At 46.9% G+C, this 25,561-nt stretch overlaps 1 protein-coding gene across 1 annotated transcript; it reads left to right on the forward strand.

The window, feature by feature from the left end:
• The first annotated feature begins 6,043 nt into the window (after positions 1-6,043).
• On the forward strand, positions 6,044-23,832 carry CHRNA2 (cholinergic receptor nicotinic alpha 2 subunit). Its single transcript, XM_061626140.1, has 6 exons — positions 6,044-6,101; positions 9,033-9,184; positions 10,564-10,608; positions 11,512-11,621; positions 22,271-23,348; positions 23,707-23,832. The coding sequence occupies exons 1-6, from the start codon at positions 6,044-6,046 to the stop codon at positions 23,830-23,832; spliced, it is 1,569 nt and encodes a 522-aa protein (XP_061482124.1).
• The last annotated feature ends 1,729 nt before the right edge of the window (positions 23,833-25,561 follow it).

Consider the following 25,561-nt stretch of genomic DNA (forward strand, 5'->3'; position numbering starts at 1 on the left):
GGCCACTGTGAGAACAGGATGCTGGACTAGATGGGCCACTGGCCTGATCCAGCAGGCTCTTCTTATGTTCTTATGTGTTGCAGTGTAGCCAGCAAGCAACAGACAGGTCCCTGTCCCAAGGAGCATACAGTCTATATTCAAACAATGGGAGTGAGCAGGACCCCTACTGGATCAGGCCAAAGGCATATTTAGTCCAGCATCCTGTTCTCACAGTGGCCAACCAGGTGCCCAATGGGAAGCCCCACAGCAGGCCCTGAGAGCAAGAGCACTCTTCTGTGGTTTTCAGCAACTGGTATTTGGAAACATCCTGCCTCTGATTGTGGAGGCAGAGCATAGCCGTCGTGGCTAGTAAACATGGATAGCCTTATTCTCCTCCATGAATTTGTCTAGTAAGAGAGGAAGGAGGAATAAGAGGTGACAAAAATCGCAGAGAGGCAGGAGGAGTGGGGGAGGCGCAGGAAACAAGAGATGGAAGTGAGCAGATAATATAACATAAAACTCAGCCTTTGAATCAAGGTGGCAGGTGCTAAAGACTGGTAGGATCTGTGGCCCTGATTCTTCAAAGTATTCTAGAACCTGTAGTTTACTCTCATAGAGCTACAATTCCCAGCACCCTTAATAAACTACAGCTCCCAGCATTCTTTGGATTGTCAGGAGTCATGTGCTTTAAATGTTTGGGGTGTAAGCAGCCTTAGTCTGAATGACCCAAAGTGGACAAGTCAGGAGCATGAACCAGAGAACCCGCATTGGTAGGATGCATTTTTCCCCCTGTGGGTTGGAACATAGACAGGAAGCCACCTTATACACACCATTGGTCTATCTAGCTTAGTATTGCCTACACAGACTGGCAGTGCCTTATCCAGGGTTTAAGATGGGGCCTTCCCAGCCCTACCTGGAGATGTCATGGACTGAACCTGGGTCCTTCTGCATTCAAGGCAGCTGCTCTACCATTGAACTACGGCCCTTCCCAGAGTCCTTATTCCCTTCACCTCAATTGTCTCTATTAGAGTTGTGCAACTGATCCAGCTGAATCCCGGACCAAACTGGGACTCTTCCGAATTGGGTCAAGGCAGCCCCGGATCAGGTCGGGTGCACCCAGAGTAATCCCGACCTGTCAAAGTGTGTAAGGTGGGAGGATATCAAACAGTTTGGATGGTGAGAGGTGTTATTGGGGGCAGAGGAGGACACAATGGAAGCAGAAAATCCAGCATGCAGCAAAAAGGAGGATCTGCTTGAAAAGCCAAGCTGGCTTGCAATGGTTATATATACCAGTCCAGAAGCTTAATCATAGAATCATAGAATAGTAGAGTTAGAAGGGGCCTATAAGGCCATCAAGTCCAACCCCCTGCTTAATGCATAATATTATCTGCCAATCGCCGGGGGGATGTTGCACACACAACGAAGCTGAAAGTACCCATCTGTGCAGCTAATGCTGCACAACCCTCTCCTTTTCAGTGCTTGAAGGAAAGGCTGGGTTATGCACACACATGCACACAAGTGCACAATTCTGGGTAGCTGTGTGGGCCAAGCCCCAGCACTAGACCTGGAGGCTCTTCCTTCAACGTGCGGTGCTCTAGCATTGAACGTAACTATTTGGCTGAAAATGTGAAGAGCACCACTAACTTATGAAAAGGAGTTCCTTCCTTCCTTCCTTCCAGAGTGCAATGCAAGGCGTAACAAAGGCACATAAAATGCGCAGCCTGGAACAATGGCAGGCAGCTCTGGTGGGACGTAAACCTTATTAGCTAAAGAGGCTTCTTCTGTCCTCAGCTGGCAGCTCCACTGGTTGTACCTTGGCCCAGAACATTTGTTTTTGAGGGGGTTTCTACTGCGGAATTGGCCTCTGGCTTCCTCTGCTGTGGGCGCATTAGCCTGACGCTCCTGTGAGCGTGTCTTATTTCATCTTGCGTTGCCAGACAGTTTGGCCATCTATAGTCCTGATGCCGCAGAAATCTCCCCGTGCCTGCTGGTTTACTTCCCAGGTTTTGTAGCAGTGTGTGTGTGTCTTGGGGTGGTGAGATCAGAGGAAACTGCTTTAGCCCGAGTCAGACCATTGGTCCATCTAGCTCAATATTATCTACACTGACTGGCAGTGACTCTCCAGGGATTCAAGTGGGGCCTCTTGCAGCTCTGCCTGGAGATGCCATTGGGGATTGAACCCTGGGCCCTCTGCAAGCAAAGCAGATGCTTTGGCACTGAGCTACACCATTCCCCCGAGCCCTTTAGCACTGAAGGTATGGATCCGTAATAAATCTATGACACCTTGTAGAAAAGGTTGGAGATTTTCTTAGAGCCAAGGCAGGCTTTTCCTGGCCTCTGCTGGGATATGCAACTAACAACAGGTGACAACCAGCATGGAAAGCAGTGGCGGGTGGTGGCTCCATGTCAGTGCTGCAGCGGAATCCACTCCAGGTTTCAGCACCTTGGACACCACCTCGAAAATTCAAACTAAAACCTGGAGCAGATTCCACTGCACCACTGACATGCAGCCACCAGCCACCACCGACAGAAAGTGAAAATAAACTACAGGAATTGCTTTGCCCCTATGATGGAACACTACACACAGTTCAGTGAAGGGACACCCCCAAATCCCCAATTTCCCAGAACAGATACCCCTCAGGATATAACAGGTCCAAATGTTGTGCTTAAGACTAGGGACAGAGGAGAATTTCCATCGCATCCGCATTTTAGTGCAGATCTATCTAATTTGTACTTCCCCAAACCATGCAGCCCCCCTTATGACATTTGTGTTCTGCCATAAAGTTTGCAAGCCAAAAAAGTGTACAAAAATGCATTATTTTACAGTAAAGTCTGCATAAAAACAGGGGAAATAACGTACAGAATGTGTCTATTAGGTGCACTAAAATCTGACACATTTTTATAAGGACTTTTTAAAAAAAGAAAGAAATTTGCAAACTGATCTGGAAATGTGGAGAAGCTGAACTTAAGACTGGCAGAATGAGAAAGCAAGAGAGAGTGAACTGGACAGATTTGCTCATAATACCAGACCATGCTGGCTGGGGCTGGTGGGAGCTGTTGTTCAAAGCATCTGGAGGGCACCAGATTGGTGAAGGCTCTACTAGGGAGTAAGTTCCCCTGAAAGCAATAGGATTTCCTTCTAAGTAAGCATGCACTGGATTCCTGCCTTTCATCCACAATAACTTCTGTTTCCAGAATGAGCATAAGAAACAGAATCATACCAAATTTCTATAAATACTCTTTTTAGGTTGGGTTGTTTAAAGAAACCATCCTCTTTACTACCAAATCCCCACTGACAAATTAGTTTGGACACACTATTCTGCCTTCACACACACAGGCACACACCATCAAACGTGGCCCCTCCAAGAAATCGCTGACTTGAGTTGGAGATAACTTTCTCCTACAGAAAGTGGAGGAGCAGCTAGAGGATCAGCTATCCTTGACTTGATTCTGACCAACAGAAATGATTTGGTGGATGAAGTGGCAGTTACGGGAACTCTGGGGGAAAGTGACCACGCTATACTTGAGTTCTTGATTTGAAAGGAAGCAAAAGCTGAGAGTAGCCATAAGCGTACCCTGGACTTCAGGAAAGCCAAGTTTAATAAACTCAAAACAATGGCATGGTAGGTCCCATGACAAGCAACCCTAATCAGAAAAGGAGTCCAAGATGGGTGGGAGTTTCTAAAAGAAGAAATTCTAAAGGAACAATGGCAAACAATTCCGTCAAGGAAAAAAGGGGGAAGACAACAGAAGAAGCCAATGTGGCTTCAGAGAAAGCTTAGAGATGACCTGAAAACAAAAAAGGACATATATAGGAAGTGGAAAGAAGGCCAGGCCACAAAGGAAGAGTACGGGCAGGTATCACGGAATTGCAGGGGTGGCATCAGGAAGGCTAAAGCTGAGAATGAGCTGAGGCTAGTGAGAGATGTCAAAAGCAACAAAAAAGTTTTCTTCAGGTACATCCATAGAGAAAGCCAGAGAAACAAAATGGTGGTTCAGCTAATCAATGAGGATGGCACAATGATAACAGATGACAAAGGAAAGGCAGAAGTGCTCAGTTCATAAGAACATAAGAACATAAGAAGAGCCTGCTGGATCAGGCCAGTGGCCCATCTAGTCCAGCATCCTGTTCTCACAGTGGCCAACCAGGTGCCTGGGGGAAGCCCGCAAGCAGGACCCGAGTGCAAGAACACTCTCCCCTCCTGAGGCTTCCGGCAACTGGTTTTCAGAAGCATGCTGCCTCTGACTAGGGTGGCAGAGCACAGCCATCACAGCTAGTAGCCATTGATAGCCCTGTCCTCCATGCATTGGTCTAATCTTCTTTTAAAGCCGTCCAAGCTGGTGGCCATTATTGCGTCCAATATGCATAATTTTACACTTGTTTATATTGAATTGCATTTGCCATTTTTCCGCCCATTCACTCAGTTTGGAGAGGTCTTTTTGGAGCTCTTCGCAATCCCTTTTTGTTTTAACAACCCTGAACAATTTAGTGTCGTCAGCAAACTTGGCCGCTTCACTGCTCACTCCTAATTCTAGGTCATTAATGAACAAGTTGAAAAGTACAGGTCCCAATACTGATCCTTGAGGGACTCCACTTTCTACAGCCCTCCATTGGGAGAACTGTCCGTTTATTCCTACTCTCTGCTTTCTGCTTCTTAACCAATTCCTTATCCACAAGAGGACCTCTCCTCTTATTCCATGACTGCTAAGCTTCCTCAGAAGTCTTTGGTGAGGTACCTTGTCAAACGCTTTTTGAAAGTCTGAGTACACTATGTCCACTGGATCACCTCTATCTATATGCTTGTTGACACTCTCAAAGAATTCTAGTAGGTTACTGAGACAGGACTTTCCCTTGCAGAAGCCATGCTGGCTCTGCTTCAGCAAGGCTTGTTCTTGTATGTGCTTAGTTAATCTAGCTTTAATAATACTTTCTACCAGTTTTCCAGTTCCTACTTTGGCCCAGTCTTCTCCCAAAAGAGGGAGTATGACCCTCCCAGGAAACATGAAGTGCAAAGGGCAGGATTGGAGCTTGAGATTGATAGACAAATGGTCAAGGAATACCTAATCACTTTGAACGAGTTCAAATCTCCAGGGCCTGATAAACTGCATCCTAGAGTATTGAAGAAACTGGCTGAAGAACTCTTGGAACCACTGTCTATTATCTTTGTGAAATCGTGGAGGACTGGTGAAGTGCTGGATGAGTGGAGAAAGGCTAATGTCCCAATCTTCAAAAAGGAGGAACCTGGGAACTACAGACCAGTCAGGCTGACATCAATCCCTGGGTAAATTCTGGAGCAGATTATAAAGCGGTCAGTCGGTAAGCACCTTGAAAACAATGCAGAGATTACTAGAAGCCAACATGTATTTAGCAAGAACAAATCCTGCCAGACACATCATCATTTTGTGATCAGGTAACCTCTTTCATAGACTGTGGGAATGCTATGGACATAATATATATTGACTTCAGCAAAACTTTGGACAAAATGCCCCATGATATTCTGATTAGCAAGCTAGCTAAATGTAGGCTGGATGGAACAAGTATCAGGTGGATCCATAGTTGACTAAAAAATTGTACTCAAAGTGTGTTGAGCTTCTGCTTCCCCACGAGGGCCAGGGAGGGGGAACACATGAGTTTCAGGTTTCTCAGCTCTCAGAAGGCGCAGAAGACCAAGGAGTTGTTGAGTCTCAGCAAGACCTTGGGAGGGGGAGTGAGGTTGACTCCGGGCCAATTCCCACGGATGGCGTGATCTCTGTAGAGGAGAGCGTGCCGCCCCCAGACAGGTTGGAGGAGCCGTTGGAAGATGTTTCGGAGGGGGTGTTGAGTCCCCTCTCACCAAGCAGCTCTCGGGATGCCTCAAGCGCATCACCGCCCCCTGACCTCGAGCCAGTTGCTAAGGAGACGGTTCTTGCGGACGAGCTGTTGGAAGCACAACCCTCTGTAGCTAAGAGAAGTTATGTCTTTGCCCAGTCTGGGAACGGATAGCCAAGGCCGTTGTCATGGCAGCATCAAGATAGACTGGGAGAGTTCTAGCAGTTATCTGTGTTGGGCTGAGTCTTCTGTGTAATGTCACACACGTCAACACCCCCATCAGCCCGCTCTCGGTGCCGCGAGAAGCAGACAGGTCAGAGGCAGGACTTACGAAGGAGCCAGAGATTAAGATCTAAAACTTTCCCTACTTAAGACTGCAGCTCTCTGGGTTGAGCTGCTGAGTCAACTTTCTTCACACGTTGCAGAGTATGTCTAGAGTGCAGTTAGGGAATCCTAGTGAGCTAGCTTAGAGGTCTCTATGAAGCACACTGCTTTTGATGTATCCATTACTTTAATAAAACAAGATTTAATTGTACCTGCGTCTCAGCCTCGTGAATCCTGCTCTGAATAGGACAGAGTGCTTATCAATGGTTCCTTCTCAAACTGGGGGGAAGTAACAAGTGGGATATCACAGGGCTTGGTCCTGGGCCCAGTGCTCTTCAACATTTTTATTAATGACTTGGATGAGGAGGTGCAGGGAATGCTTATCAGATCTGCACATGATACAAAATTGGGAGGGATAGCTAATACCCTGAAGGACAGCAACAAAATTCAAAGGGATCTTGATAGGCTGGAGCATTGGGCTGAAAACAACAGAATGAAATTTAACAGAGGTAAATGCAAAGTTCTACACCTCGGAAAAAAGAAACCAAATGCACAGTTATAAGATGGGGGATCTTGGGATTGTTGTTGATCACATGCTGAATACGAGCCAACAGTGAGTTGTGGCTGCAAAAACGCAAATACTATTTTAGGCTGCATTAACAGAAGTATAGTTTCCAAATCACATGAAGTACTAGCTCCCCTCTATATGGCAATGTTTAGGCCTTATCTTGAGTACTGTGTCCAGCTCTGGATACCACACTTTAAGCAGGATGGACATAGACTGGAACGGGTTCAAAGGAGGGCAACGAGGATGATCAGGGGATTAGAAACAAAGTTCTGTGAGGAGAGACTGAAAGAACTGGGCATGTTTAGCCTTGAGAAGAGAAGACTGGGGAGAGATATGATAGCACTTTTCAAGTACTTGAAAGATTGCCACACAGAGGAAGGCAGGGATCTCTTCTCGATAGTCCCAGACTGCAGGCATGGAATAATGGGCTCACGTTTCAGGGAGCCAGATTTCAACTGAACATCAGGAGAAATTTCCTAACTGTTAGAGCCATACGACAATGGAACCAATTACCTAGAGAGGTAGTGGGCTCTCCAAGACTGGAAGCATTCAGGAGGCAGCTGGACAGGCACCTGTCAGGGATGCTTTAATTTGGACCCCTGCATTGAGCAGGGGGTTGGACTGGATGGCCTTAGAGGCCCCTTCCAACTCTATGATTGTATTATCTACAGCTAAACTCTATACATTTCCTGCTTATTATGGAGAGAGCAGAAATTAATGTCCACAAATACTATGGAGAGGTAGTCACTTTACTGCTAGAGGGACAGTATGCAAAAAATGGAGTGGACACCCCTGGCCTCTGTGGAATCTTTATTATTCAGTACTGTAAGGATCTTGGTACATTTTGCGGAGAACGCTCTTCCTCCAGGAAATCAATAGGAATTATGCATTGTGCGAGGAAGCCAAGCTATATTATACATCATCATCCTTTCAGGATTTCAGCAGGAGTCGAAACTATCATTCCTACCTCCTCACCAGTTCTTACTGTCTTGGTATGCAAATGTTGGGACTGAATATTCACTGGATATTTGCTAGACGTTCAGTGCTGGAGAGGTGCACTATGATGTCTGAGCCTGGGAAGCCCCTGGTTCAGCTCTTGTTGCTGACATGAGCTCAGAAACTGGTCATAAGTAAGTCGTTCCCTTTTTCTCCCTTTGCTTCAGGCTTTACACCTGCAATATGTGGATAATAATGCTAGCTTACATTTACAAGTTTCTTGGAAGAATTGTTGAGATGAAATGTGTGAAAAGTGCTTTGAATTCTATACATAAAGGTGAAGCATTCATTTTACGCATTTGATTATACTTAACCTTTGACTTCAGCATTAAATTTCAATTTGTTGTTATATGCCTTCAAGTCGATTACAATGTATGGCGACCCTATGAATCTTTTGGATATATTCATAGGGTTTTCATGGTAAGAGGCATTCAGAGGTGGTTTACCATTGCCTTCCTCTAAGCCTACGGCACCCAGTATTCCCATGAGGTCTTGACAGGGAATTTGGGGTCATCTAGGCCAGGGGTCCTTGAGGAAACTGAAGACACAACCTTGCAGCAAAGTTAGGCCTTTATTGATGACGAGCGTACACACAGTTAGTCTCCCTGTGAGTGAGTGGAGAGCTGCAAAGTGGCACTATTCGCCTGGGTTTTTTATACATTCCAGGACAAAGACATTAGCATTTCCCAATTAGGGACTTACAAATAAGCATTACATAGCTGTTACATAGGGGTTACTCTGTCTACATTATTTTCTAGTCAATCAGGTAATGTTGTATCAGCACATTTCTACCATGAGCTAATGCATTCAATTGCTAATCCTTCTTACATCTTGGAGAGTACAGAGATGTTCAGTACCAGTGTTCTGTTCCCCTTATCTTATCTTCTTGAGCCACGCTGTACCAAGCATTCCATGCATACCCATTACCATGGATACATTGGCGTAACTGGCAGAGGAGACAGCATCAAGGAAATGATTTCTAGCTGGCCTGCTATACTATTATAATATTATAAACCCTATAGTTTTCTAAAAGAATATATGTTGCTTACTGTTTATATCTAAAAATTCCCCATTAGTGTCCCATCCAAGTATTAACCAGGGCTGATCCTGCTTAGCTTCCGAGATCAGTCGTGATTGGGAGTGTCTAGGGTAGTATGGCCGTAGGCTAAATTTCAATACTTAAGTGTTTTTTTAAAATTTATTAAAAATGTATATGCCACATGATTTTAAACAAACCTCTAAAAGGTTTACAAATAAATATTTGGGTGCATATGTTAACTGACATGCAATGGTTCTTAGTATTCAAGGTGGACTGGGATTAGCTGGCCTGCTCCCGACACTTGCTTTTTGTTTCAGCCTCAGTCCAAGGCCGGACACAAACCCAGGCTGAAGAGCGACTCTTCAAGTACCTTTTCAGTGCTTACAACAAGTGGTCCAGGCCAGTCCCCAATACCTCTGATGTGGTTATCGTCAGGTTTGGGCTGTCCATTGCTCAGCTGATTGACGTGGTATGTATACCAAGTTGTACTTGATCACTTGTTCTTTGCAACAATAGTCAGCAGCTGCAGAAAGTGTCCCCCTTCAGTGTTTTGGGAAGGTCCTTTGAAATTGGAGTGGGAGGGGAGAAAATTCATACTGATGATAGGAAAACCTTCACTCTGAATTGGCTTTGTGATGCCATGTAGCCCAATTGAATGTGTGTGTTATATTTTTCCTAGAAGACCATGCACATTGTTGCATGAATATATATATACATATATATATACATAACTACATATAAACTACAAGTAGCCAGAGGTATATTGCCTTTCAGATGTTATGAAAAGCACCACCAGTTTAATGTGGTACCTATTCTCAGTTATCAAGAAGCAGGCATCAGAGCTCTGATTTATGAGAGAGCATGAACACAGGATGCTGTCTCCTGCAAAACCAGACCATGGGTCCATCTAGCTCAGTATTTCTTCACTGACTAGCAGCAGGTCTCCAGGGTTTCAGATGATGGTCATTTGCAGACCTGCCTGCAGATGCAGGGGATTGCACTGGGACCTTTGAATGCAAAGCAGATGCTCTGCCCCTGAGCTATAGCTGAGTATACCACTATAATATCTAACCTTCCTTTTCCCAGGCCTGAATGGATTGATAGCAATGGTCTCTGGTCTCTTCCAGATGACTCCTTTATTGAGCATTCAACCGGATTTGTTTGCAAGGAGGTTATGTGTCATTCCATCATCAAGCAATTGTTATGCCGTACTTCCAAGTGCATTTCCCCGTCGTAGTAGTCGTAGTATTGTTTATTACGGTCAGAGACCAGTAAGAATACATAACAACATACAAAATATAGAACAATTGGGCACATTTCAAATTGTTAACTAAAATATTGGATAAAAATTATTTACCGTGAACAGTCAGGATTTGCATTATAGAGTTTATACATTTACATACACATATACAATATGAAATGTATCACGGTATATGGGGTGGAAATACATACAAGCATAAAAACATTGGAACTATAAGTTAAAATTATTATCTAAGATGATAAATCAGAGTCAGTTAGCATGGACATTGCCCATTTACTTATAAAATTAAACCTGTAAAGTATAAAACAGATCGCAATAGGTAAGGTACAGCCAATCACAATATGGACCTTGTCATTTTCTTTACTGCAAAAAGTCCGAGTTTTTTTCTTTTTTGGAAGTTTTTTTTTTTGCACATCTGTACCAAATCCACGTTGATTGTGCAACCTGAATTTGCTGGAATGCAACTGAATCCCATGCACAAAATTGGGATCGCGGCCTGCGCTTGTGTCTTTTCCAGTTCATTAAAGCCACATCTTCTGCTCCTCTCTCTCTCTCTCTCTCTCTCTCTCTCTCTCTTTCTTCTCAAGGATGAAAAGAATCAAATGATGACCACAAATGTTTGGCTCAAACAAGTAAGTGGGACTGAAGGGGATGGGGAAAAGACAAACTCTAGCAAAGTTTATAGGTCAGAAGAGACTTTAGAGAAGCGGATGGCCAAATGCAACAGCGTTACCCAGTTCATATGCTCCTCAAATCTAGGGGGGAATTTGCTGCAATGTCTTCTTCAACACCACTCTTAGGAACGCAGACTGTGTCAGACACATCGGCCCATTTAAATCAGGGTGGAGAAACTTTTCCAGCCTGAGGGCCACATTCCCTCCTGGAAAACTTTTCGAGGGCCACAGGCCAGTAGTGGGCGGAGCCAGAAGCAAATGTGGGCAGAGCAATAGATGCACCTTTGCACAGTGGGCTAGTTCCTACCTAACACTCTCCCACACCCTTCTCTGTCCCCCATCCAGAAAAGCAAGAGGCAGGATCACAGTTCAATATTGGCATTACTGGCTGGCAGGGGCTCTCCAGGGTTTCAGACGGGGGACCTTCCCAATCCTATCTGGAGATGACGGGAATTGAACCTGGGACCTTATGCATGCAAAGCAGATGCTCTGCCCCTAACCTGACCTAGGGCTCTTCTGCTCTTTAATACAAATACAACCTGTTGGTCTTTTTGCCTGGTTTTTTCCTGCAAGGAGGACAATCCCTCACCTACATTCAGAAATCTGGTTTGGTGGCGGAGATGGACGCATTCGGGGGTGGGGGATCTGGAAGCAAACTATTTGTTCATTTATGCAAGGATTTCTATGCAGCCTTTTTAAAACCCGAAGTTTTCTCAAGGCAACTTACAGTCGGTATTTAAAAAATGTCAGAAATATTGACGATCAGTTCCCTCTTTCGTGTGAAGAATGCGATGCAGCCAGAAAGTGCAATTGCACAGATCTAAGTAAATAATAAGCTCAGAATCATTTCCTTGCCATCAGGAGTGGAATGACTACAAGCTGCAGTGGAACCCGGCACATTTCGACAACGTCACTTCCATCCGGGTGCCATCTGAGATGATCTGGATACCAGACATTGTGCTGTATAACAAGTAGGTGATTGGACTCCTGCGGGAAGGGGTAGGGATATCACTATCTCATTGATTCAACACGCCTTAAAAACATAGAAGTGTTTATGTATGAGGGGGGAGGGATTAACTGGAGACATGCCTCAACAAGGGTAGCTCAACACCACTTAAGAACATCACAACCTAAGAAGAGCCCTCTAGCTGGATCAGGCCAGTGGCCCATGTAGTCCAGCTTCCTGTTGTCACAGTAGCCAACCAGATGCCCATTATGGGAAGCCTCCAAGCGGGACTTGAGTACAACAGCACTGCTCTCCTCACTTGTGATTCCCAGCAAGTGGTATTCTGTGGCACTCCGCCTGCAATCATTGAGGGAGAACTTAGCCATCCTTCGTGGGCTACTTAATATTGGCCATTTGACAGCACCCACTTCTGCAACTGAAGACAACAGGCTAGCTTGGAGGGGTTTAGGGGCTGTGGGGCCAACCATTTATTCCTGGCCCCCTCCCAGCAACTTCCACCAGAAGCATGTGCCTCCCTCTGCCTTATGGCAGGGCTGGCTCTGGTCCCGAGGGGATTTCTGGGGTTGAAAGTCTCAGATGCCATGAGAGGCGGATGCCTTTCCCCCCTTCAGAGCCCACCTTGTTGGGTAATGATGGTGCATAATGGGGGGTTGGGGTGGGGTGGGGAATGGCTAGGAGGAGTCCTGAAGCTACTGGTGTGAAAGGGGCAGTGGTGGCCAAAAAAAAAAAAAGTGGGACAGTTTTGCCTCCCGTTTTGCCCTCAAACTCAAGTTTCAGACATTGCTGAACTGTCAGGCCACCCTGAGCACTGAGTGACTTTGCAATGACAAACAGCCCCGGGATTTGGAGGGAGATCTTTCCTGGTTGTCCAAGAGAAGGGGTGGGGGACCACGCTCCGGCCTGTTGCTCCACCCACCCGTGCCTCTGGCGCTGCCCACCACTGGAATGCGGCCCCCAAAAGGTTGCACCCATGATGGAATGCGGCCCTCGGGCTCCGCATGTTCCCCACCCTTGCCCATGAGGCTTGGACAGCTTCTCCTCTCATTGGAGCAACAAAGAAAACAATTTTCATCCTCATCAGATCCCAGGGCAGGTTACAGCATTTAACGTTCAGTGTTAAAAGAATTAAAAGAAATCACAGTCACAGGAATAGGGGGGGTCCTGAAAACATGCATCTCAAAGGCCAGGGTAAAGAAGTGCGCCTTTAGCATTTGCCGAAAACTATACAGCGACAGTGCCAGATGGAGGGAGGGAGGAAATTCCACAACGCAGGGGCTGTCACAAAGAAGGCCCTCTCCTGGGCCACCCCACAAAAAAACTTCTGAGGAGCGGCAGAGTTCACAGAATCATAGAATAGTAGAGTTGGAAGGGGCCTATAAGGCCATCGAGTCCAACCCGCTGCTCAGTGCAGGAATCCAAATCAAAGCATTCCCAACAGATGGCTGTCCAGCTGCCTCTTGAATGTGTCCAGGGTTGGAGAGCCCACCACCTCCCTAGGTCATTGGTCCCATTGTTGTATCGCTCTAACAGTTAGGATGGAAGTTTTTCCTGGTGTTCAGTTGAAAACTGGGTTCCTGCAACTTGAGCCCATTATTAGCCAGTTAGGGCTAATGTGAGCACCTTGAACTGGGCCCAGAAACAACCTGGAAGATTGTCTTTGTGAGAGGGAGCTCTCTGTGTGGGGTAGTGGTTTGCAGGGCTCCCATGGCAACAGAGGTGTGCTTTAGCCCTTCCTGTGTGTGTTCTCAGAGGATTTTAGAAAGACAAGTAGGCATGGAGAAGTAGGGTTGCCAGGTCAGAGCCATCCAAAAACCTGAGAAAATGGGGGCGGGCCCTAGTGACGTCACGGGGTGGGCCCTAGTGATGTCATTAAGCATGATACATTGTATCAACCACAGTTGCTTGGAGCATGCCATTCAAAAAAAAAATCTCTGGAGATTAAAATAGAAATCTTACCTAAAATAGGGTGTTCCTAGGTCCATCTGAAGTGACAAGGTCATTCTTTCTCACAAGCTTAGGGTGATGCAAAATGGAAATGGACTGCCTTCAAGTTGGTCCCAGATAGGGTCTTCATGGTAAGCAGTATTCAGACAGAGGTGGTTTACTATTGCCTTCCTCTGAGTCTGAGAGGCAGTGACTGGCCCAAGGTCACCCGGTGAGCTTCATGGCTGTGTGGGGATTCCAACCCTGGTCTCCCAGGTTTTAGTCCAATACTCTAACCACTACACCATACTGGCTCTCAATCCATAATACAAAGTTCTAATATTTAATTCCTCAATGGCCATGTTACTATATAAGCTTTTTTTCTGGATCCCTTAATTATAGGGTGATTGTGATAATGAAAAATCCACCCTCAGTCAGGGAAAAGTCTTGAATGAGCATAGTTTGGGGGGCTCTTCTAGATGAAGCTTTTGTTGTGCACTCGCTCTACCTTATTCACTGAATTTTTCAGAGGGTCCTATTCTTAAATTGCTCCTGTTCTTAAAACAAGCTGTCATTATTTAAATGGAGACTGTCATGTCACAAATTAAAAACACGTTTTTTTTAAAAAAAATGGGGTGGGGGTGGGGAGAAAAACACAGCTCTAGGGGAGGGCAGTGCACCCATTTGCCCCACGCTAGCTACAGGGCAGGACCAAGTGGGCAGAAAGTAGATTGGGATGAATCTCTTGGTGCTTTGCTGAAGTTTCTGGCTCTGTAGTTGGATGCAAGGAGGCAATCTCTGCCACACTGTAAATTGCCAGGTGACATTCACCGGCTCCAATGAGTTCAAGGACCAGTGGCAAAAGATCAGCTAAGAATCAGGTTTCCATAATAAACTCAGTTTTGCAAAAGCTGTTGTGTATCCTTAGCAGTTCTCTACAGTTCAGTAACTTGACATGGCCTTTATTAGGGAAGGCCAGACAAATGAGAGGTGATAAAGAAAAGAGGGTGAGAGAAAGAATGAAAAGAAGGGTGTCCAGCTTGCTTTTGGCTTTATGTTCACCTACTGCCAGCTCTGTCAGAAGTGACAGTAGGAAGAGAGAAGTGTGCATGTGTGTGCCCACATCACAGCAAGCGAAATCTCTCTCTCAAGCCACCTCCTGTTTTAAAAAGGACTGTTTATATTCAAGCACAGTGGGTTTTATTTCTATAACGAGAGGCGCCAAGGTTTTGAGCATGTTGGAAAGCTTATACCCTCTGACCAGGATGCCCTTTGGCCTAGTTCTTAATGTATGGCTGAGGGTGGCTATAATCACTTAGCAGCAAAAGAAATGCACTCTGCACACCCTCAGAGGTACTTTGCTTCACTACTGCCATAGCTGAGCACTGTCATGGAAAAGTGGTTTAGGGGTTGAGCACTGACTCAGATTAAGCCCCGGTCTAAGGAGGGCTAATGTATCTGGACAAGAACACACCCACCCCGCGCACTAACCAGTTAACCACTCTATATGAGATTCAGTGAGGTTGGAACACCCCAGGATCAAATCCCTGCTGGGCCATGAAGCTCTCAGCCTAGCCTACCTCACAGGGTTGGTATGAAGATGTGTGGAGGTCTTTTCTTTTTAAAGAATATGTTTATTCAAGATTTTCTTCTGTCTGTCCTGAAGTTCTGCTAGTTAATTTCATTGAATGTCTGAAGTTCTAGTACTGTGAGAGAGGGAAATGAACTTCCCCACATCATGCATAATCTTTATTATGCCCCCCTCCCTTGCACACACACACTTAGTTGACTTTTTTGTACACTAAAAAGATCCAAACACTTTGCCCTTTATGAAGGATGGCTAGATCAGTCTATTTCTGGCCTAAGCCAGTTTCACATACCTTCATTCCTAAATATTTTCTGTCCTGTTTCCATATAAATTTGTGATTTTTTTAATGCACAGAATGCATTTCATTTTTGTATTTTTTTAAATAGGCATGTTGTGGGCATTTTGCCTTATTTATTACCTTATTGTGGGCATTGTTCATTTAATGACATTTGTGTACTGCTTAATCATAAGAAACTTCTAAATGCTTTACATCAAATACTAATTGGTGTATGCATGCATTTTTCGCCTAAAATATGCCATTTTTTCCCGACACACTTTCAGTAAAATACAGATTTTATATGCTTTTTGGTACATTCTTGGGATGGGCCCCCCCAGCCAGAGGGAGGATGGGTGAAGCCGCCGGCCGTCCTTTCCAGAGCAGGAGCTCCGGGGCTAAGAAGGAGCCGGCCCGGCCTGCCCTCCACGGCTCCTGCTGAGGCTGCTAGGCCGCATGGGCCCCGTCTCGGCAGCGGTTGCTAGGAGATGGGGCCCACGCGGCCGGGCAGCCTCAGCAGGAGTGGAGGCCGGCCAGGGCCAGCTCCTTCTTAGCCCCGGAGCCGGTTCCCCTGCTCAGGAAAGGACGGCTGGCGGCTTCACCCCTCCTGCTGTGGGCGCCGCTGGGCGGCAGCGGCCATGATAGGCCCCCCCCAGCCAGAGTCTTCTGAGCCCCATCGCGGCCGCTGCCACCCAGAGGCACCCACAGCAGGAGGGGTGAAGCGGCCGACCGTCCTTTCCCTCAGCCAGAGACTGCTGAACCCCAGGGGAACTGGCTCCGGACCGGGGCTAAGAAGCAGCCGGCCCAGCCTGGCCTCCACTGCCACCGCTCGCCTCCACCCATCACCTGTACTTCTGTGGGTGGCGGGAGCGGGCAGGGGCTGCTGCTGGGGGTCCCTGCAGGGGCGGCGGCGCTCAGTCCTCCTCGTCTCTAGTCCCTGCCTGCGACTGCCTGACTGAAAGAGGGTGGGAAAGCGGCCAGCCACAGCCAAACGTATGCGTGTGTCAATCACGCATGCGTGGCTGAGGGGGCCAATAAAAAGCCGGAGATCCACCTTTTAAATTGAAGTATAGCCGGAGGCCGGAGACGGCCCCCTTTTGCTGGAGTCTCCGGCAGAAAACCGGAGATCTGGCAACCCTATGAGAAGAATCTTGATTCAATTTGCATTTAAAGGTGAATCTACTAAATTCCAGGAAGGACCCAGGAAGGAATTTCACATTAGACAGACAAGATACAGGGAAAGGCATAAAGGACACAGCAGCGTATTCATCAACGATGACATCCTTGAAAATTCAAGAGAACTGGTGAAAAAAATGATGGCACACAGCAGAACTGTCTTTATCTTCCACCCAGGCAAGCCTCACAGTTCAGGGGCATATCCAAGCAAAAACACTACACAAGGGTGCAGAGCAGGGTGGTGAAGGTACAGCCTTGAAAGAGTCCTGAGGGCCAGGTAGAGAGGATTAGAGGGCCACATTCTGCCCCCAGGCCTGAGGTTTCCCATCCCTGCTTCTATCCATCCACCCATCCACATTCTAATCCCAAACTCATTCTCAAAATGTGAGTGCTTATGTAGCCAAAGTGGTGCCAGGGTATTAGCAGAAGTAACCCCCCCCCCAAAAAAAACTAAAAGAAGAAACAGCTAAATGAGGACTGAACATTATACTCAGTGGCTGGTAGGGCGGAACTCAGGGAGCCCAACCGTAGGCGGAGCCAGAGGCAATGGCAGGCGGAGCCAACCAATCCTAGCTATGTCTCCATCCTCCTTGTTGAGTTCTACAAAGGGTGACATTGAGACTCAGGTGGAAGATGGCAGCCAGGGCCATTCCCTGGACGGGGTGTAAGTAGGAAGGCTGGCAGGCAGGCAGATGGGGGCTGACTGAGGCTGGTGGGACAGTGACCCGTTTGCCCTAGAGGACCAGCCCCCACCAGTGGCCACAGAATGTTTGTTTGTTTGTTTGTTTAATTTATATCCCGCCCTTCCTCCCAGGACAGCAAACAAAAACACTTTAAAACATCTTAAAAACAAAAGACTTTAAAACATATTAAAACAAAATATCTTAAAAACATTTTTTTAAAAAAACTTTAAAAACATCTTTAAAAGCAATTCCAACACAGATGCAAGTTGTGAACACACTTATTGATTGATTGATTGATTGATACATACCCCGCCCTTCCTCCCGGCAGGAGCCCAGGGTAGGGTAGTTGCCTACAGCAAAGTGTTTCCATTGGCTGCACCTGGAGGAGCAATGGGTTGATCTGCCAATCAGTTGCAAAATCTCTTTGAAGCTGAATGAAAAAACAACACGTATTCGATTTGCTTCCACCAGGTTTTACAGTAAAAAGGGACAGGGTTTGACTATTGTCGTGTGCCCTCGTTTTCAGAAAACAGAGGTGGAGATGCACTGGAACCGGTAGGACAGTGAGTGTGTTTCTACCCGGAGACTGGGATAAGGTCTTTGCTTAAAAGGCTTATTGAAAGAGGAAGGTAGGTGCCAAGAAATTAATAGAGATGGTAAACCAGGAAGGGACCACAGGAAGGGGAACAGAATGGAGTCTCCTGGAAGAAGACATGGCTGATTGGCTGGCTAGGACATTTTCTTGCAGGTCCCAATTGTTTAGGCATGATAACTAAACCTTCAATCCTAAACATGTTTACCAGGACAGAAGCCCCATTGAAAACTGCGAGATTTGTTTCTGAGTAAGCATGTATCTTCCTATTAGCTACTGAGCTAAGTTCAGGGTTCTAGTTTTGGTGTACAAAGCCCTATACAGCTTGGGACCAGGATACCTGAAAGACCATCTTATCCCTTATATACCCAGTCGGTCACTGCACTCTGCAGGTGAGGGCCTCCTGCAGATATCATCTTATCAGGAGGTCTGTTCTGCACAACATAGGAAACGGACCGATAGTGTAGTGGTATGGGCATTTTGGAATTCCCTCCCTTTAAATATTAGACAGGCTAATATTATCTGTTATCTTTTGGGCACCTCTTGAAGACCTTTCCTCTTTCAACAAGCCTTTTAAGTAGAGACCTATATCCCAGTCTGTGTCTGTATCTGAACTGCTTTTTAAGATGGGTTTAAACCTTTTTTTAAAAGATGTTTTTAAAGGTTTGAAAATTTTTTTTAAAGATGTTTTGTTTTAATATATTTTAAAGGCTGTTTTTATGATGTTTTAAAGTGTTTTTAGTGCTTTTGTTTGCTGCCCTGGGCTCCTACTGGGAGGAAGGGCAAGATATAAATTTAATAATAAAATAATAAATAAATGTATAGGATTCACCCTCAGGATATGAGATTCTGAGAACAAACAGCAGGGGCTAGGGGGCCATGTTGCCTTCATGCCCTGCTTCCCAGAAGCTCTTGGGTGGCCACTGGTGGTAGGTGGAACTTCCACCTACTACAGTAGGCCTTGCCATAGGTTGCAAAAAGTGGCATTGAGCAAAGTCCATGACATATTCAGTCCCAGTTTTGTTTTCTGCATTTGGGTTTATTCTTGAAAATGTGGCAGGGCTTGAGAGGGAGAAAAATGCACGAGGTTTGGAATGAGGTGAGAGCCAGTGTGGCATAGTGGTTAGAGTGTTGGACTATGACCTGGGAGAGCAGGGTTCGAATCCCCACACAGCCATGAAGCTCACTGGGTGACCTTGGGCCAGTCACTGCCTCTCAGCCTCAGAGGGAGGCAATGGTAAACCCCCTCTGAATACCGCTTACCATGAAAACCCTATTCATAGGGTCACCATAAGTTGGGATCAACTTGAAGGCAGTCCATTTCCATTTTGGAATGAGGCCACCACAGGCACTAGCCGTGAGGCAGTCATGGTCTTGTGCAATGACGATTCCTACTGCAATGGATGGTGCATTCTCTGGGGTGGCATGTCACATTTTTGAATGCTGGAGAAATGCAATATTCCCTCAGTCAAATTGCAGCCTTGAAGGAAGATGCCTCATTTGTGCTTGTCAAAGGAGTACCTGCTAGTATGATTTATTGTGCAAAAGTATCTAGAGACCGGCTCCAAACGCATTTACTGGAGTTTTGCTGCCATCCAGTGGTACTTATGAGTTATGAAAATACTGCTCCAGCTCCTGATGGTTCAGTCCAAAGGCCCATCAAGTCCAGGATCCTGTTCTCACAGTGGCCAACCAGATGCCTATGGATGTCTAACAGGACAAACTGGTATCCAGTGGCGCACTGCCTTCAACAGTGGAGATAGAACATAGTCATTGTGGCTAGTAGCCATTGATACCCTGATCCTCCACGCATTTGTCTAAGCCCTTTTTAAAGCCACAAAAGATGGTGGCCATCGCTACCTCATGTGGGAGCAAATTCCATTGTTTACTTATATGCTGTAGTGTATATTCTTCTGTGGTGATAGGCAGTGGCCATGCCTTAATTTGTTTTAACATATTTTTGGCATTTCAGAATGCTTTGTTCCAGGCACCTGGTTGGCCACTGTGAGAAGAGGATGCTGGACTAGATGGGCCACTGGCCTGATCCAGCAGGCTCTTCTTATGTTCTTATGTTCCTCTGCACTGTTGAGAAAGATACTGCTTACTCCCTTAGCCAAGCATCTGCTAGAGATCCCAGTCCTTACTGGGATTAAAAGAGGTAGTTGCCTATTGCTGTTTTACTACCATTACCACTACCACTACTACAGTATTATTAAAATTATTACCTGTCCTTCACCAGAAGGTCCCAGGGTGAGTCACAATGATATAAAATGCAATATTAAAAACAGTTTAAAACAAATCACATTCACAACTAGAGAGGGCTCTAAAAATATACATCCCGTGTCAAAAGCTAGGGTGAGAAAGTGATTCTTCAACATACGACAAAAGCTGTACAGTGAAGATCCCAGACACACCTGTGTGGGGAGGGAATTCCACAACTTAGGGGCTGCCACAGAAAATGCCCTCTCCTGGGCCACCCCCCCCTTGAATTTCTGAGGGCGGAGGAACTACCAAGGGGGGAGGTCCCTCTCCCTATTGCAACAAAACCTGCAAGGGAAGGAAGGAAGTGGTCTTTTAGGTATTTGGGGCCCAAGTCATTTAGGGCCTTAAACACTAGTGTGAGCATCTTGAATTGGGCCAGGAAATAAACTGGCTGCCCAGTGCACCTGTTTTAAAAAGGGTTATATGAGTTCTAAAGGGAACCCCGGCCAGTAATCCGGGTGCTGCATTTTGGACCAGTTGAAGTTTCCGAGTTGTCGTCAAGGGCAGCCGCACACAGAGAGCATTGCCATAATCCAATAGCACGTTTTGCATGCAAAGAGTCCCAGGTTCAATCCCAGCATCTCCAGCTAGGGCCGAGAAAGACTGCAGCCTGAAACCATGGAGAGCTGCTGCCAGTCAGTGCAGGCAGTACTGAGCTAGATGGACAAGTGTTTGATCTCCATAAAAGGCAGTTTCCTACGCTCCCAAAAATAAGCCCTGCAACCTATTGCTGGATTAAGGTAACCGTGTATGCATCACCAAAAAAGAGATTCACCTAAAATTTCCATTTGTTAACTTACATGTGCAGATGCAAATATAGAAATAACTACTATAGTTTAAATAATCTTGCTTATAGTTGGGAGGACTGTGGCCAAGTCAGCGGCCTGTGTGCTTGCTCAGTCTGTTGCCCAGGGCCAACAGTGGGTGGGCACCTTCAAGCCCCTCCTGCCTCCTTAGGGCTTCTGTATCTTTAAACTAGACTTGGACCAGGCAGCCCTTCAAACGGGACACCTTCAAACAGAGGACTGCCCTCTGAAATGAGGACACATGGCCACCCCATTAGGAACCGAGGAAGCAGCCTTATACCAAATCAGACGATTGCTCCATCTAGCTCAGCAGAGTTTACATTGACTGGCAGCAGCCCTGCCTGGAGAGACTAGGGGCTGAACTTGGGACCCTCTGCCCCTGGGCTATGGCCCTTCCCTCGGCCAGATCCTGCTTCCCAATCAGACATTGATCCATTCCATTTATTATTTTCCTCTGAGTCTGGCTTAGAGAATGATCCTGTATCTTTAAGAGAAGAGAAAATTCAGCCAAGTGCAACACTGTGATGGGAAAAACCACAAGGTGGAATTCTCCCTTCCCCCTGCACAACTTTTAAAGATACAGAAGACCTCTTGGCAACCTCTTGGTCTTCTTCAGTCCCCCTTGGGCTGCAGCTGTTCCCCTTATCTGCTAGCCCAGTCATTATTTTTTTCAAAGAAGGAACTGAGATTAATCCAGTATGACTGGCTCTTCAACATGCCATGGTTTAAAATAGTAGGTAAGTCTGTTTTCTGAGAATTCTTGTTGGTGTTTGCAATACTGATGTCAGAGTTTCAAACTTGACTTATCTGGGCAGGGAACTCTGGGTGGTATTCAGTTCTAGTCCTACTCAGTGTAGACCCATTGAAGTGAACAGACGTTTATGAATTTCGGTGGGCCTACTCTGAGTAAGACTGACTTGAATACAACCTTCTAATTTTGCCACTTTAAATTTGGTGGGCTCTGGCCCTCCAAAGCTTCTGGTCTAATATAAATGGGAAGGCCCAGCTAGACTCTTGGCTGGTTGGTTTTGTCCAGAGTATAAGCACTTAAGAAGAGCCCGTTAGTTGGATCAGGCCAAAGGGGACCCATCTAGTCCAGCATCCTGTTCTTACAGTGGCCAACCCAGATACCCCAAAGGGAAGCTCGCAGGTGGGATCCGGGGGCAACAAGCCCTCCCCATGTGTGGTTTTCAGCAACTGATATTCAGCGTCATACTGCCTCCGACAGCAGAGAGAGATCATAGCAATCATGGCTAGCAGGCCTTCACAGTGCCACAAGACGCTTAGATAATTTCGCCACATAGCCTCGTTCCCCCTTAACTCTGCCCTCCCCATTCTCTTTCCTTTAGTGCCGACGGGGAGTTTGCCGTGACGCACATGACGAAGGCACACCTCTTCTCCAACGGGAGCGTGAAGTGGATGCCGCCGGCCATCTACAAGAGCTCCTGCAGCATCGACGTCACTTTCTTCCCCTTTGACCAGCAGAACTGCAAGATGAAATTTGGCTCATGGACCTACGACAAGGCCAAGATTGACCTGGAGAGCGTTGAGCGCCATGTGGACCTGAAGGACTACTGGGAGAGCGGAGAGTGGGCCATCATTGATGCCGTGGGCACCTACAACACCAAGAAGTATGACTGTTGCATGGAGATCTACCCCGACATCACATACAGCTTTGTCATCCGACGGCTGCCCCTCTTCTACACCATCAACCTCATCATTCCCTGCCTCCTCATTTCCTGCTTGACCGTGTTGGTTTTCTACCTGCCTTCTGGCTGTGGGGAGAAGGTCACCCTTTGTATCTCCGTCCTGCTCTCCCTGACCGTCTTCCTCCTCCTCATCACCGAGATCATCCCGTCCACCTCCCTGGTCATCCCGCTGATCGGCGAGTATTTGCTCTTCACCATGATCTTCGTCACCCTCTCCATCGTCATCACAGTCTTCGTCCTCAACGTCCACCACCGCTCGCCCAGCACCCACAAGATGCCTCAGTGGGTCCGCACCATCTTCCTGCATTTCATTCCCCGCTGGCTCTTCATGAAGCGACCCCCAGTGTTAGCCCCGGGGCTGAGGGTGGCCAGTGAGGAGGTGATTGGGCAGTACGACGCGCCCCCGGAGAATCTTAGCACGTCCCGGTGCTGGCTGGAGACGGATGTTGATGAAGAAGAGGAGACCGCCGAGGAGAGGATGCTCGCTGGCCACTTGCCCCTCCAAGGCACCTGCCACCACCGCTGCCTCCAATACCGCTACACCTGTGCCCGGCACTTGGGCAGGGGGTTCGTGGAACATGTCCACTACCCAGCCAGCAAAACGGACAATGCGACGTCACCTGAGCAGGGGCTGCAGCTGTCTCCAAGCATCCTGAAAGCCCTGGAAGGGGTGCATTACATTGCCAACCACCTGCGTGCTGAGGATGCTGAGTTCTCGGTGAGTTGCCGGTGGGAGCCGGGTAAACCCCCTCTGAATACCGCTGAGCATGAAAACCCTATTCATAGGGTCGCCATATGTCAGGATCGACTTGAAGGCAGGCCAAATAACGGAGAGCCAGCAACCCTCGCTGAGCACTGGGGCTGATGAGAGTCCAAAACATCTGGAGGGTATCAGCTTGTGGAAGGCTGTACTAAGGGGTGGGGGTAGGTTTTGCTACACAACCTTTCCGTGAAACAAGGCCCAAGATACGGGAGAGTTCAGGAGATGTATTCACAGCCTCCCCACCCTGAGCCCAGAGAGTCCACGCAGGGTTGCTGGTCCGTTGCCCAGTTCATAATGTCTCATGTGTTTACAGGTGAAAGAAGACTGGAAGTACGTTGCCATGGTGATCGACCGCATCTTCCTCTGGATGTTTGTCATCGTCTGCTTGCTGGGGACAATTGGCCTCTTCCTCCCTCCTTTCCTGGCTGGCATGATCTAGAGCTGGTGTACCTGAAAAGGCCGTGCGAACTCTCACTCACCAAGTGGCTCCAGCAAACGGGGCGCCCTCCAGATCCAGGACAAGCCCAACTCACAAGCACTTTCTGCCCAGGAATCTTAGGGCTTATTCGCACGGGAGTTTAACTTCGTACTAAAGACGCTGCTTTTACCAGCGTAGTAGATTTTCAAGGTCCACACTTCTTGCTCAATGGTAGCTTCCAATCCACAGTTTTCCACTCACACTAGTAGGATGCAGTTGTTCTGGAGAGCACCTCAGCATGCAATTGACAAGAAACAATGAAACTGACTAGCCTCCCCTCATTCCCTTCTCCCAAGGAAAGCATCCCAGGAAAAGGCTGGGAGAGAAAGGGGGATTAGATACTCTGGAAACGGAGCCCATTGCTTGCAAATAATAAACTCACTTGATCAAAATAATCACATGGAGATAGGGACAGAGGTTTGTTTTTTCTAAGTGGCTCCTGCTGTGAGTGATTTAGACTTTAATTTTTCCGCTCAGACGTTCTCTCTCCACCCCCCTTTCCAGGGCTTACTCTGAAAATGGGAGAGAGCAATTTGCTCTTCAGCCCAGAGGATATGAAATGAACAAAGGGAGGAGGAGGGAGTGGGCGTGGAGAGGGGAACGATTGACACACCCACCTAAGAGCATCGGAGCACACCCTCTGCAAGTCCTAGAGATACGAAGTGGAGATGGTTTTTCCTTCCCTTTTCAGATTGTATCAGGATTGGGTTAATACGGATTTAAAGGGGGAAACTGTATGAAAACTTCTGCTTGCCTGCAACATCATGTGAACCATGCAAATTATAAGAGGATGCAAGTAGCACAGTAAATCGTCATGTGGCAGTAAATCGCCGTGTGGATAAGCCCTTAGAATTCAACGGAACCAGTTTTTACAAATTAGGAACATCAGTAAGGACTGGGGACTTGAACCTTTCTTCCAGATTAGTCTCATCTGCCATTATTTGAAAGTCTTTGGCTTGCTGAGAACATCCTAGTGGCTGATGACTGCATTTAGTTAACCCCTATTAGCAGAGAGATAGGGGGGGGCTTTGTCAATTGCAAGGACCCCTGGAGTGTGCAGTGTTTTGCATGGAAGACAGCATGAAATCCGGGGCGCTATTGGGATAGTGGCTACAACTTTCTCTCCGCCTCGTGGTGACTGCAACCAATGAGAAATAGGCATGCTTCTATCTGCTTAGCCCTGCCCCTTCATCTGCATAGCCCTATCCTGGGTTCTGTTCTTTGGTCATGCTAGAGTATAATAGAATGCTAGGAGCTGGTGTTTATGTAGAAATGTGCAGTAAATCTAACCCATTTCCTAGAAAAGTTCATCCAATCTGTACTGTACATCTAAAACAGTTTCATACCACTTTGAACAGTCATGGCGTCCCTCAAAGAATCCTGGGAACTGTAACGTGTAAACGGTGCTGAGAGTTGTTAGGACACCTCAGGAGACAGATTTAGCAAATAATCTATTGTCCATAATGCAACACTGTGAGTGGAATACGGGGTCTCCTAGCAACTCTTAGAGAACATAAGAACCTAAAAGGTGCCCTACAGCTGGATCAGGCTAGCCTAGGGTTGCCAGGTCCATGGCCTGAGACTGATCCTGTATCTTTAGGAGAAGAGAAAATTCACCCAAGTATAGGTGTTCTTGCAACAGTGTAATGGGAAAAACTCTGCACAACTTTTAAAGATACAGAAGACCTCT

This window comes from Rhineura floridana, chromosome 4 (assembly GCF_030035675.1).
Source record: "Rhineura floridana isolate rRhiFlo1 chromosome 4, rRhiFlo1.hap2, whole genome shotgun sequence".
Taxonomy (NCBI): domain Eukaryota; kingdom Metazoa; phylum Chordata; class Lepidosauria; order Squamata; family Rhineuridae; genus Rhineura; species Rhineura floridana.

Bases quoted from the DNA above. Each gene is read 5' to 3' on its own strand.
- CHRNA2 (XM_061626140.1), top strand. From the start codon at position 6,044: ATGTCACACACGTCAACACCCCCATCAGCCCGCTCTCGGTGCCGCGAG. The intron at 6,102-9,032 runs GTCAGAGGCAGG...TTTTTGTTTCAG, and splicing joins GTGCCGCGAGAAGCAGACAG to CCTCAGTCCAAGGCCGGACA. The intron at 11,622-22,270 runs GTAGGTGATTGG...TCTTTCCTTTAG, and splicing joins GACATTGTGCTGTATAACAA to TGCCGACGGGGAGTTTGCCG.